Source organism: Typopeltis vanoorti, chromosome 1 (assembly GCF_054136105.1).
Source record: "Typopeltis vanoorti isolate ZY-2024b chromosome 1, IOZ_Tvanoo_1.0, whole genome shotgun sequence".
NCBI classification, from domain to species: Eukaryota; Metazoa; Arthropoda; class Arachnida; order Uropygi; family Thelyphonidae; genus Typopeltis; species Typopeltis vanoorti.
The window spans coordinates 170,191,010-170,204,299 of NC_143549.1; the positions used below are offsets into that span (position 1 = coordinate 170,191,010).

The 13,290-nt window shown below is 36.5% G+C and overlaps 1 protein-coding gene across 1 annotated transcript in view; it reads right to left on the reverse strand.

The window, feature by feature from the left end:
- The window catches only part of LOC150110639 (transient receptor potential cation channel subfamily M member-like 2), a 658,320-nt gene that overhangs the window by 217,468 nt on the left and 427,562 nt on the right, over positions 1-13,290 (reverse strand). Inside the window, exon 20 of the mRNA XM_090403554.1 lies at positions 4,780-4,888. Within this exon, the coding sequence (XP_090259680.1) occupies positions 4,780-4,888 (109 nt within the window). The remainder of the gene's footprint in view (positions 1-4,779; positions 4,889-13,290) is intronic.

The window sequence follows — 13,290 nt, forward strand, 5'->3', positions numbered from 1 at the left end:
CAGTCAACTTCACCACATAATCCCCACTAGCTGAATCAATCAATATCTGCTTCAGTGTTTGCACTGAGACTCCAGGGTTTGGTTCTGTTTTGTTTTCAAATTGCTTCAAATTTTCTTCAATAATGTTTGTATAGTTGAGTATACAGTTTACCTGTAAAAGCTGCTCAACTTTAATTCTTTTAAAACTTTGAGAATTTTGGTGAATCTTTCTTCTTTTTCAAACTACTTCTTGTGTCCACTATGGGGTTCTTATTTTTCTCTCCTTACAGTCAACTTCACCACATAACCCCCCCACCCCCAGCTGAATCAATCAATATCTTCTTCAGAGTTTGCCACTGAGACTCCAAGGTTTGGTTCTGTTTTGTTTTCAAACTGCTTCAAATTTTCTTCAATAATGTTTGTACAGTTGAGTGTCCACTCTTGTGAAACGTTTACCTGTAAAAGCAGCTCAACTCTAATTCTCTTTAAAATTTTCTTAAATACTGTCCATTTCAATGTAATATTCATTTTTATCCAGCTTATAGCTAAGTAATGGTGATTTCCAATTTCAAATCCTCTGTACGCTCCTCTATCTTGAACCAGCATGAAGGGCCTGGTTGGCCAAGTGGTTAGCATATGTGCTCTCCAGCCAAAAGGCTGCAGGTTCGAATCCCGCCATGGGCATTGATGTTTGTGATTGTCTGTGAAAATACTAGTGGTGGTGGTGGATGGTACATGGGGATGAAAAACCCCAGGATAAACTGGGGAAAAAATCCTACTGTCTCCACTACATGCCCAAGACTGGCTAACTTGGCTATGGCTAAGGAAGATCCTTCAGCTCCTCACGTCACCGACGGGAATCGAACCTAGGACACTCTTTCCCCAAGCATATGGTTGCGAAGCACACAGCCACTACGCTAACTGCACGGACTTAATAATAATTATTATTATTAATAAGCTTTGCCATTTTCTCCCAATTTTCCCAAAACATTCCTATATGCCTGGTAGGATTCATTTCCTACTCTGCTGTTTAGATCTCCAACAAGGACCACTTTTCCACTTTTCTTTATGTCAGCTGCCTTTTCTTATAACTCAAAAGTCTTCCACTTCTTTCTTAGAAGAACCTACTGTGGGACTGTATGCACAAATAAGTTTCATTGTCCATTTCCTCATTTTGTAGTATGCCCACATGAATCTACTTGAAACAGCCTTCCAATACAAGTTTTTCTTCATGTTTGGTGTTGAATGTTATTGCTACTCCTTCCTTTCCTTGATCATTATTGCCTGAATACAACATCCTATACTTATTATTTAGTAAGATCTCACCTGTTTTTGTCTTTGTATCAGTATTGCCAATCATGTTCATGTGGTACTTTTTCAATATTCCTGCAAATTCGATATTCTTTCCATTAATACTCCTTATACCGATGGTTTCTATCTTCAGTTCTTCTGACATTGGGCTTATTCTTCCTATTCTAGATATAAAATAAACTCACTATCAGAAGAACTGAACATAGGGACCATCAATATAAGGAGTATTAATGGAATTAATTTAATTATCTTTTCTCTAATAGTTTTAACTTAACAAACACAACTACTTGTACAGATGGATTCAAATTTTGCACATGCGCTTTACTGTTCTATTGTTCAAATTCCTTACCCATTCTTCCCTCTCACTGATAATGTCTTACGATATAAATATTTGTAAAATAAATATTATTTTCTACTGTGGCAAATGTGAATGTTTAATTATACTGGAACTGTTACGATATGAACTTACTGATAGATGTGGAGTGTGGTTAGTGGCACAAGTTAGTTTTGTTCAGTACTGTGCACAGAGAGTTGAATGAAAAGTTGAAGTCTGATGTATGGAAAGATCCAATATGTGATTTCAAAATATCACACATGATAAATCCTTTAATCTTTGATGCCTATTAAGTGTGCCTCGTAAAAAGATGACATCAGTAGATTATTTTATGTTACAAGCAGTAATGTTATTTTCAATGAGGCATGGAGCCCTTATTCAACTCAGCATTGTGGTGTGGGTGGAGCACCATGTTGGAAAATGTTCTCCAACATGTTCTGTCCTATTTTAAAACTTCTTGATGTTGGGCCTGATGTAAGAAAGGCCAAAAGAGTATGGAATATTATAGACTGCATGATGTTTGAACAAGAGTTGCAGTCTTTAGGAGAATGAAATAAAGATTGTATAGTTAAAATAGCCTTGAAAGTACCACTCTGATGTCATGACCTTTAAGGAGAGTAGTAATTTTGATAGAAAGTCTACCAATGTAAGGATGGAAACCAAAGTCCTGTAGTGAATGTCAGGATTTTACTGTGGAGCAGGATTAGAAACTATCAACTTATATATGAGTTTCTGTGAATATCTGTCGCAAACAAGTTGTTGGTGTAGAGTTTGTAGTTCTTCATTAAGTTTTTCTTCATCCCTTAAGGTAGTGACTGTCCTTTTTTTTTTTTTTTTTTTTTTTTGCACATATGTATAATGCCTAGTTTTTCTGAGAATGGTACAAAGACGATGAATGTAAGTAATGAATTGTATAAGTAGGTTTGTGATATATACCAAGTAAAATGCCTTCTAGGAAAATATCTAAGAAGGGCAGTTTCCCAAAAAAAAAAAAAAAAAGGAAGTCAGGTAAATCAGCACTATAATTCCAGATGATGAATATGTCATCTACATATCTCCACTAGATTAAAGATTAGCAGGCTATTGACATGAGAAAATGTTTTTAAACCTTTCCATCAGTAAATCAACATTTGAAGGAGATAGGAAACTGCCCATTGCAAGGCCAGAAAGCTAACTGAAAGTATCCATTAGAATGGAGACGATGTTTGAATAGCTGAGACAGATATCAGGAGGGAACAGATTGTCGAGAGATTGTCTTTATTTTAATGTACTTTTTACCCAGAAGTTTTAGTGGTGAAACTAGCATGTTTCATTTGGTAGTTATTTATTCATTATAAAAATTAAAAAAATAAAAAAATATAAATAATTCTAATTATGCTTATTGGTGAAAAGTATCTGTATCCAATATAAGCAATCTTGATGGAGAAGTCAAGAAAAAGATACATCACTTGGAACATTTAAAATAAAAAAGGCTAAATTATTGAACCAACTTACATTCCTAAAGTAGTGCAATAGCAATAATATCATCGGTAAGTTTTTATATTTTAAACAACATTTCCATTCTAGAACCAGAGCAAAATGTATTTATCATGAGGTGTTGCTTGATCTTTTGTGCGACAGGATGCAATTTGCAAGTTTCACTATCAACCAAGTTGATTCTTTATGTGTTGTCTTGATGTATATTACACCTTAGCAACATCACACATGCTGACATATAGTCTTTTTTAGACAATAAGCTCAACTGTTCTTGCAACAGTACTTTTTTATCTTCCAAAAACAATCAAATTAATAAGTTTAATATTCTTTACAACAAAAAGTTTCTTTCAACAGTAACTTTGTATGATGAAAAAGTCCAAGTATAACCTGACAAAAACTGAAGGTAATATATTAAAGAAAGGTTTTAACTTTGCAGCCATGCCTAAATATATTCCTAAAGTTGATTTTATTTGTGATGTACTTTACTCTCCCACAATCAGTTGCAAATGAAATCAGAAAAACTGAGGCTCTCCTTTCTTCATCTCACCTTTCAGAAAGCAATATCACTGTCTCAGTAAAAGAAAGATCTGCATAATTTAAGAAAGTACAAGCAAATTATCGCTGACAAAGCTGATAAAGTCAATGCAACAGGCAATCATGGATACAATGTATCTGTTGCATATATGTATAATTTCTAAATGTTCTGCCAGATTCTGCCTGTGTAAGTGGTGCAAGAGAGATGGTTCCACAAATTTTCTCAAGACTCCCAAATACGAAATTTAAATAAAATTCATCCAGCCAAAGCTAAGGAATAACATGCTTACAGATGGACAAAAACAATTCATTTGATTTTGGTGCTTATACATTTTGCAAAATGCAATGATATCTTTTTTGTGGATTTTGTAGGTTTCATTATTACGAATATAGGCCAGGTTGCAGGGAGACTATTTTAGACATGAGCAGAATATAAGAAAGGGGGGGGAGAGAGCAGTGGTTTCTGGAATGAATGGTTTTTTATATGCTTGGAGCCATCATGTGTAGAATTTTTATTTATCATATTAAAAATCTTATTTAAAGCTATATTTGGTTAAGACTAGTAGATTTCTGGAGGGCCTCTGATGCTTCTAAATAAGGTGGAAACACCTTAATGATTTTCTTGAAGAAAGAAACTTTTGTTGTCCATGTGATCAGACTGGGCTAAGAAATGAATGAGTAAATGGGAATCATGTGCTCCTAGCAACATAGTATTCTCTTAATTATCTAATCATCATGACAAATGATTTGCTGTTGGTTAAATAATGATGCAAATTAATATGCATTTAATTAAATGTTGTTATATGGTGCTGTTCCCAGAATTCTGATGAAATGCAAACTTCTGAAGTTTGGTATTTAAAGGATGGATAATTAAAAGATTACTGCACCTCATTATCTCAATTTTTTAATCTATTTAAATTAATTTTTCTGCAATAAGAGTATTTGTATATAAGTTTCACATTAACAAGATGAAATGAAGGAAAAAAAATCAGAATTTGTCGACAAACTGGTAATTAGTTCAATTATAGTTTGAGCCTCATGTTTAATCACTGAAAATATATTGCATTAAAAACTCAAAAATACTGAAAAAACAAAATAAAATAAGCCAATGATTTTTTAATGCAATCAAAGCCAATATATCTTACCTAAATAAAGCATACAGAAGAGTTAGCAAAATCAGTTTCAAGAGAACAAAATACTGAATTGAAAACAGGTAAGGCCATAATCCTGTATTAGGGCAATCATGACTTATGACTGAAAATGAAACAAATATATTGACCTATAAATCACACATTATTTACAAAATAAAGAAAATAATGAAACTATTTTTAAATTTCCATTTAATTATAATCCTGTTTTTTGTTTTTGTTATCCTATACCCAAACATAAGGGAAAAAACAATTTCTTGTCATGTATAATTTTGTCAGAATGATCATGAAGAAAGAAATGAGAAAAGGATATGTGTAGAATTACAAGACTGGTAATTATGAAACGTTATGGAGACAACTTGGATCTATAGCATGGAATGAGGGTTAATTGAATTTTTTCTTTTAAGCTGAGAGGTGTTAACTGAACTTTTAAGAATGAGGTGTTAACTGGGAAGGAGATAAATGATGTGTTGGAACTAACCAGAAGATATTTAACAACACTGATGTGTGAATGAATTCCAGAGGTCAAAAGACAGAATAAAGTAGGTGTCCAATGGATGAATAAAAGGGATTAAACATGAAATTTGGAAGAAGAGGTTACAGTGGAGGCAGTACAAGATGAATAATGGTAACAATCAATTGTGTGATGAGTATAAAGAGCAGCCTAGAAAGGTGACTCAGTTGAATAAGAACTCCAAAACCACAGTATGAGTAGAAATAAGCAAACCAGGTTAAAATCAAGCCTGTTTTAAAATCGTGTTATCTATTACTAATTTATTATTAAATCACTTAAGGAATTGAACAACGTAGATATGAATATAAATTAAATTACACTTTAATAAATATTTCCGATATTCCGGCAACGTCACGTTGCCATTTTCAAAAGGAACTTGCAAAAAAAAGGCATGTGCATGTAGGTACTACAACACAGTAACTGAGAATGAAGAGATGAAGCTATTATTCTCCTAAAAGTCCTGATGGTGCCCTCTAGCGGGCTAAGTAGGTGTTCTTGGCCGTTGGGCTGAAGGTCTGCTGATGTAAGCCTCCCAAATTTGTTGAGGTTTGGAGAGTTTCTTAGGGCTGAGGCTGAATCCATAAATAGTCTTTTGAATTTCTATTTGCTACAGTGTATTACTGTAGCTTTCTTCCACCTTATTCTGTGGTATGTATCCAGAGCATGGTCTGCAAGACCAGAATGGCTTTACGTGTGAAAACCGATGTGGTCCTTGTGTTCAGAAATTCTGATATTCGCTGTCTTGCCTGTTTGGCCAAAGTAGATAGTTTACAACTATTTACTTTGGCCAAACTTCCCCTAGATCTAGGGGAAGTGGTTGGTCTTTGGTGGAGCAGATAAGGGATGCCAATTTTCTATATGGTCTGTACCACATGGTCAAGTCATGTTTTTTTAGGATTGTGTTGATTTTTTCCAAGGTGCCTCGGACGTAGGAAATGGTGATGGATTTAGAGTAATCCTTGTTGTGAAGGGGGGGGACTGTGGTTTGTAGGTTTTAATATTTTTTGGATTTTTTTTGGGGGGGGGGGGTATCCATTTGCTGAGAAAGTGTTGAGGATGTGATTTAGTTCGGTGTTTAGGGCCATGTCATTAGAACAGATTAGTTTAGCCCTGTTGTATAGTGTTTACACCACTCCATATTGTTGTGAGGGGGGGAGGGAATTGTTGGTGAATGTATCTGCCTGTATGGTCTCTATAAACTGAGAAAACCAAGGTTCCATCAGGCTGGCAGGTGACTAGTGTGTCTAGGAAAGGGAGGCTGTTGTTTTCCTCTTTTTCCAGGGTGAACTTGATTCTGGGGTGTTGGTTGTTTAAGTGTGTTAAGAAGGAGAGGAGTGTTTCAGAGCCATGTGGCCAAATAGCAAACACATCATCAACGTAGCGAAGCCATATGGTTGGTTTTTGTGGGGCAGAGGCTAAGGCTTTTTCTTCAAAGGTCTCCATAAAGAAATTGGCCAAGGGTGGGGAGAGTGGTGAACCCATGGCTGTCCCCTCTATTTGTTTGTAGAATTTTCCCTGCCAAATGAAATAGCCTGAGTTCATTGTGAACTGAAATAGGGTTGAGATATCGGGAAAAAATTTAGCTTGGATTAGCTCTAAAGTTTCCTTGAGTGGGACATTTGTGAATAAGGAGGAGACGTCAAAGCTGACTGTTATGTCAGTATGTTGGAGTGTAAGGTTTTCTATGGCTTTGAAGTGGGCTGAGTGTTTTATGTGTGACGGTGTGTTGCCAGTATAGTGTGTGAGCTCTTTGGCCAAATGTTTAGCTAATTTGTATGTGGGGGAATCAATGCCATCCACTATGGGACGTAATGGCACATTTTCTTTATGTATTTTTGGGAGTCCATAAATACGGGGGATATAGAGTTAAATGGCTTTAATCTGTTGGTAACTTCTACAGGCCAAGAAGTGACTTTCTTAAGGAGCCTGTGAAGTTTTCTAATTTGTGAGTTGGTGGGATTGTATTCGATAGGGAGGTAAGTAGCCCGATCTAATAGAAGAGCATTAAGATTACCTGTGTAGTCCTTTTGGTTAAGTACTACAGTTGCATTTCCCTTATTCGCTTTGGTGATAACTGATTCTTTATAATTCCTCATTTCCTGTAGAGCTTTATATTCCTTATTGGATATGTTGGTTTTTGGTGGTTTTGCTTGGGAGAGGACACAAGCTACATCCAGTCTTACAATGTTGGCGATTTGATGTGGAAGGTGGCAGATTCCCCGTTCGATCTGGATCATAATATCCTCACTAGGTATTTTTCTGGGAGCAATGGCGAAGTTGTGGCCACGTGAAAGTGCGTTGAGTGCTTCAGGCTTCAGAGTGACTGAAGAAAGTGAAATGCATATACAGTGGTATACTTAGATTTTGCAAAAGATTCTGATAGACTGCCACATGAAAAGCTGTTAAATAAACTGAAAGTGGGATTAAACAACAGACTAGAGAGCTGGATCCATGGTTGGCTGTGAGATAAGTATGAGAAAGTTGTATATGGGGGTGCAGTGTACCAAAGGAGGAGGATCACTAGTGGTACACCACAATGGCCTGCTTTGGAACCATTGTTGTTCAGTTTGTATATTATGATATTGGGATGGGTTTAACTGGTGACATGCAGCTGTTTGCAGATGATGCAAAATTGGGCAGAGCAATTTTGCATCATCATCAATTTCTGCAGAGTCAAGCAGATGTTATGGCCTTACAGGAGGACTTGAATAGAATGGGATCTGTAAGTGAATTGTCAGTTCAATGCTGCAAAATGTAAGGTTTTGAAATTTGATACGAACAATAGGATGCTAAGTATACACTTGGTGGGGAAACTTTAAAGTAGGTAGATCAGATGAAAGATCTGGGAATGGTTGTGGACAAGGATCTGAAAGTCAGAGGCCGTATTGTGCAAGTCATGAAGTCGTCACATTGGATAATGGCAATCTTTCAGAGCACTCCTGATGTGCAGAAAGAAGAGGCTATGATTCCATTGTATAAGATCCTGATTAGGCTTCATATGGATTATTGTGAACAGGCTTAGCCACCAGGTTTTCATGATGATGAAGATATGTTAGAAAGGATCCAGAGAAGATTCACAAAGTTGGTCATTGGTTTTTGAAATGTGGAGTATGAAAACATATCAGTTTGCATTAAAGAATGTAAACTGTAAAATGTCATGAATAGGAGAAGGAGGTGGGGATATGATTGAGACATAGGTTAGTCAGGGGAAGTTATCAGGTTGAAATGGAAGAAACTTTTCATATATTGGTAGCAGGATAGAACAAGATGTCATCTATGGAAAATGTATAAGGAAGGTGGGAGCAGAGGAGTGAGAAGAGGTTCTTTGCATGGAGAATGGGTGTTGAGTGGAATGCATTATCTGAGTGTGTTGTTGTAAATGAAGACACATTGAATCTGTTTAAGGAACAGTTGAATAAGCTTTGTGTGTGTGATAGTGTGTACCGTCCATGATTAGTCTCTGACTCCATGGAGATCAGGATAATAATAATTTATTTTATAACTAAGAAATATATAACATATAACATTTATAACATATAATGTCGAATTTGGGTGCAGGACATTCCACATGCCTATACAGAGGAGCCGTTGCATTCACTACGACTCACTGTTTGGTGCAGCTTCACTGCATCTGTCAATGTTGGTCCCTTTTTCTTTGAAGAGCTATGTGCAACAACATCCAAGAAGACATGCTCAGTAAATGCACAGTGCTACTTACAACTGCTATGCAAAAACGTAGTACCATGTGTGTGAGAAAAAAATGTTCTTCACACAGTCATGTTCATGTAGGACGGAGCACCACCTCATATCCATCTCCTGTGAAGCAGTTTCTCATCAGCACATTTGTGGAGAGTGACTAATCAGCGGTAATTGCAACTCTGCATGGCCTCCTCAGTCCTTGGACTCAACACCAGTAGATTTTTGATTGTGGGGCTAATTCCCGAGTGTACTTGAGCAGCCCATCTTCCTCAGCAGATTTAAAAGATGCCATTCGCTGTGAAGTTGCTTGCATCCACCCGGATATGCTCCACACTTTTGTAAACGGTTTTGTCATCCGCTTGCAGAATGTAATTGCTTGTGCTGGTGGACATGTTGAACAATTACTGTAGTGATATGTAGCAGGTTTCCTGCACCTGATTAAATAAGTTTTCAATGCTAATCTGACTGACATCGCTACTTTTACCTTCTATCGGTAAAAATTTTAACTAAACTTTTTCTCCCTGCCAAAAAAAAATTCCCCCTCCTTGTGATTCACTTCCGTGCAAACCACACTCTAATATACCAATTTTTCTAATATTTGTAAATTATTGAAATATTTTGGGACTTATGGGACACTCCGTATATTTTAAAGCCTTCAAAACACATTTAAAATCCACTAATCCATCTGATAGCCAAAGACAAATATATGAAAATAAATTAAATCATACTAATTTGTTTTATACACACCCAATTCCTATAAGAATGGGCCATTTGATATACAATGCTGACAAAGGTCTGTTTTATATCTTCTGATAAACAATTGAATTTGCTTAAAAATTAACATGTACCTCTTTACATTTTTAGAAATTCCCCCTCCCTTTTTTTTTTAAAGGAAGATTACATACAAAATTTAAAATATTTCAGAAAAAAATATGACATTAAAATTTGAATTGAACTATTACATGCACGATACTTATTATACCTCTTCTCAAACTCATTCACTGTTGAAGCACTCATAACTGCAGTACCTCTGATAATACATTCTAGCCATTCTCCACTCAAAAAAATCTATTCCCCATATCCTTGATAACCGCACACTTTTGCAACTTCTAGAGGTGACCCCTGCTCTCTCTCTACTTATCAAATATAGAAAAATTTCTATTGTAAAAAATCTCTTTAGAACCTTCCCCCTTTAGTAACTTATTCTTCTTCTTCTTTGAGTGCCATCTTCTATCGGAGGTCGGTGACCACCTTGGCAAATTTTGAGCAATCCTCAGCCACTCTGAACAGTCCCTCAGAGCTTATGCCAGTCCACTGTCTGATATCTGCCAGCCAAGATTTTTTTCATCTTGCTTGTCCTCTTCTTCCATTTATCTTCCCTTTTATAATCAATTGAAGTATCTTATATTTTTCATTACGAAGTAGGTGACCAAGATATGCAGTTTTCCTTCTTTTTATGGTATGTAAAAGTTCAGGATTTCCCCATTTGTTCCAGTACTTCCTGATTGGACGTTTTTGCTATCCATGGGATTTTTAACATTCGTCTATAACCACATCTCAAAGGCTTCAAGTTTTTTTTACTGATGTTGTCTTCAAGGTCCAAGTTTCTGCACCATACAGCAATACAACTATACATAGCATTTAACTGTGTACTCTATGCCCTACATTTAAATTGTGGTTATGCAGTGTTGATTTTATAAGAGAAAATTTTTTCTTGCCATTTAAATTCTAACTTTTATTTGTGGATTGCATTCTTCGTTTAACCAGCATCCGAGATATTTAAACTTTGTCACTCTTTCTATTTGTTTCCCATTAAAAAAAAAGCGCTGAATTAAGAATTGGTTTCTTGCTTATGACCATGAATTTAATTTTGGTGATATTTATTTTTAACCCCATTTTTTCACTCTCTTCGTTCACTAGTTCCAGAAGATTTTGAAGATGAATATTGTCATCAGCATATCGGAGATGATTTGACCTTACATTAATCCCTTCCTCTCTTCCTTTTAAGATTTTTTGAAATATGGTTTCTGAGTATATGTTAAACAGAAGAGGTAACAACACACATCCTTGCCTTACTCCTCGTTTGATGTTAATGGAGTCTGTAATAATGACATCAACTTGAACACATGCCTTTTGGTTCCAGTATAAGCTTTCAATGATCTTTATGTCTTTACCATCTAATCCAATTCTTTTTAATAGTGCAATCATTTTAGTATGTTGGACTTTGTCAAATGCTTTCTCAAAGTCAATGAAGTAAATGAATACTTCCTTGTTTTGGTCAATCATTTTTGGAATAAGGTTTGAGAACAGAAAAGAGCCTCTCTCAATCCCAAACGTTTCTAAAGCTGAATTGGGTATCACTGATGGTGTCTTCATATTTTCTGCATATTCTTTTTTGAATTATTTTCAGAAACATTTTGAGAACATGACTCATTAGGCTGATCATTCTATAGTCATTACAAGTTTTCACATTTGCATTTTAGGTAGCATGATGAGGGTCGACTGTAACCAGTCTTGAGGGATTATGCCTGTATATTAGATCTTATTAAATAGCTTTATTAATATAGTAATGTTGTCACCTTCTAATAACTTTACGGTTTACTATTTCTGCTGGTAGGTATTCTATCAGGACCTAAGGCTTTGCCATTTTTAGCTGAGTTCAGTACACATTGTACCTCTGATCTTAGAATGCATGGACCTTCCATCTATTCATACGTATTTTCAGGATTCTTGTGTAGAGGCTTAAGTGCTGTGAGAACATCATGTTGGAGGATTAATGGATTTTTTACAACACTCAAAAAGAATTAAAATAAAATTTAATACTTCCTATATTTCGTCCTAGTCACTATGACATCTACGGGGATTACAAAAACAATTAATGTAACATATACACAAATAACAAACAATACTAAGCCCAACCATGTGGGTGCCACTAAAGTCCTATTTAGGTAGAGCGCCCTCTAAGGGCAGTAGTAGGTGGCCTGGAATGTAAGGTGGGAACTTTGGTGATGAGTGTTTCCCAAATCTTCGGAAGCTTAATGCAACCATATTTATTGAGATTTGGTTGGTTTTTGAGAGCTGCTGCTGCTTCTAAGAAAAGTCTCTCTCTTTCTTGAATTTGCTGTGGTGGAGCATGGTGGTTTTCTTCCATGATACCCTGTGGGTGGTGTCCAAAACATGGTCAGCCAAGCCTGAATGGCCATAGTTGTGTTTGAAGATGTAAGACTTGTGTTCCTCTAGACGGATGGATGCTGATCTGCCTGTCTGTCCAAAGTACACCAGCTTACAGGAACAGGGTACTTTGTAAACTCCAGTATTTCTTAATACCAGTGAATATAATCGTAAAATGAACATTATCCTCCGCGATCGCGCTACCTACATCCCGCTAGAACACGACCCCACAAAAACACAAGTTAAGAAACTAAACATTTTACTCAAAAAAGTATCTTCCTGGCCCCCTGATGTCACGAAAAAACTTAAACCTTTCCGCTCCCGTCCCCCCCGACTATACGGTTTACCAAAAATCCACAAACTCAATTCCCCACTCAGGCCTATAGTAGATGCCACCAATGCACCTTGCTATAGACTATCTAAACAGCTGGCCAACTCTCTGATCCCCCTCACTGGAAGGTCCCCTTCCTATATAAAAAACTCGACCCACTTTAAAGCCCTCACAGAAAATTTAACCTTGAATAAGACAGACATATTGGTAAGCTTTGATATCTCCTCTTTGTTTACCAATATTCCCTTAACTGACACCTTATCTCTCTCTTAGAAAACGTTTTTCCCTCTGACATCTTAGATCTCTTTTCCTTTGCCATTAACTCTGGGTATTTCTCTTGGAGCAACAAAATCTACAAGCAGATAGAGGGAACTGCCATGGGTTCCCCCCTCTCACCCCCCTTGCCAATTTCTATATGGAAGATTTTGAAAAACGAGCCATAGACTCAGCCCCACTCAAACCTTCTATCTCGCTAAGATATGTAGATGATGTGTTCTCTATTTGGCCTCATGGCCCAGACACGTTAGACTCCTTCCTCAGTCATCTCAATAGTCTACATCCAAGAATCCAGTTCACTATGGAAAAGGAAAAGAACAATTGTTTACCCTTCCTAGACACCTTAGTTACACGCCTGCCTAATGATACACTTACCTTCACCGTATACAGAAACCCCCCCCCCCCCCCCACACACACAGGTAGATACATTCACAAACTCTCCCACCACCACCCCTCTCAACAATATGGCATTATTAAAACTCTTACCAAGAGAGCCCACAATCTTTGTTCCAGTGGA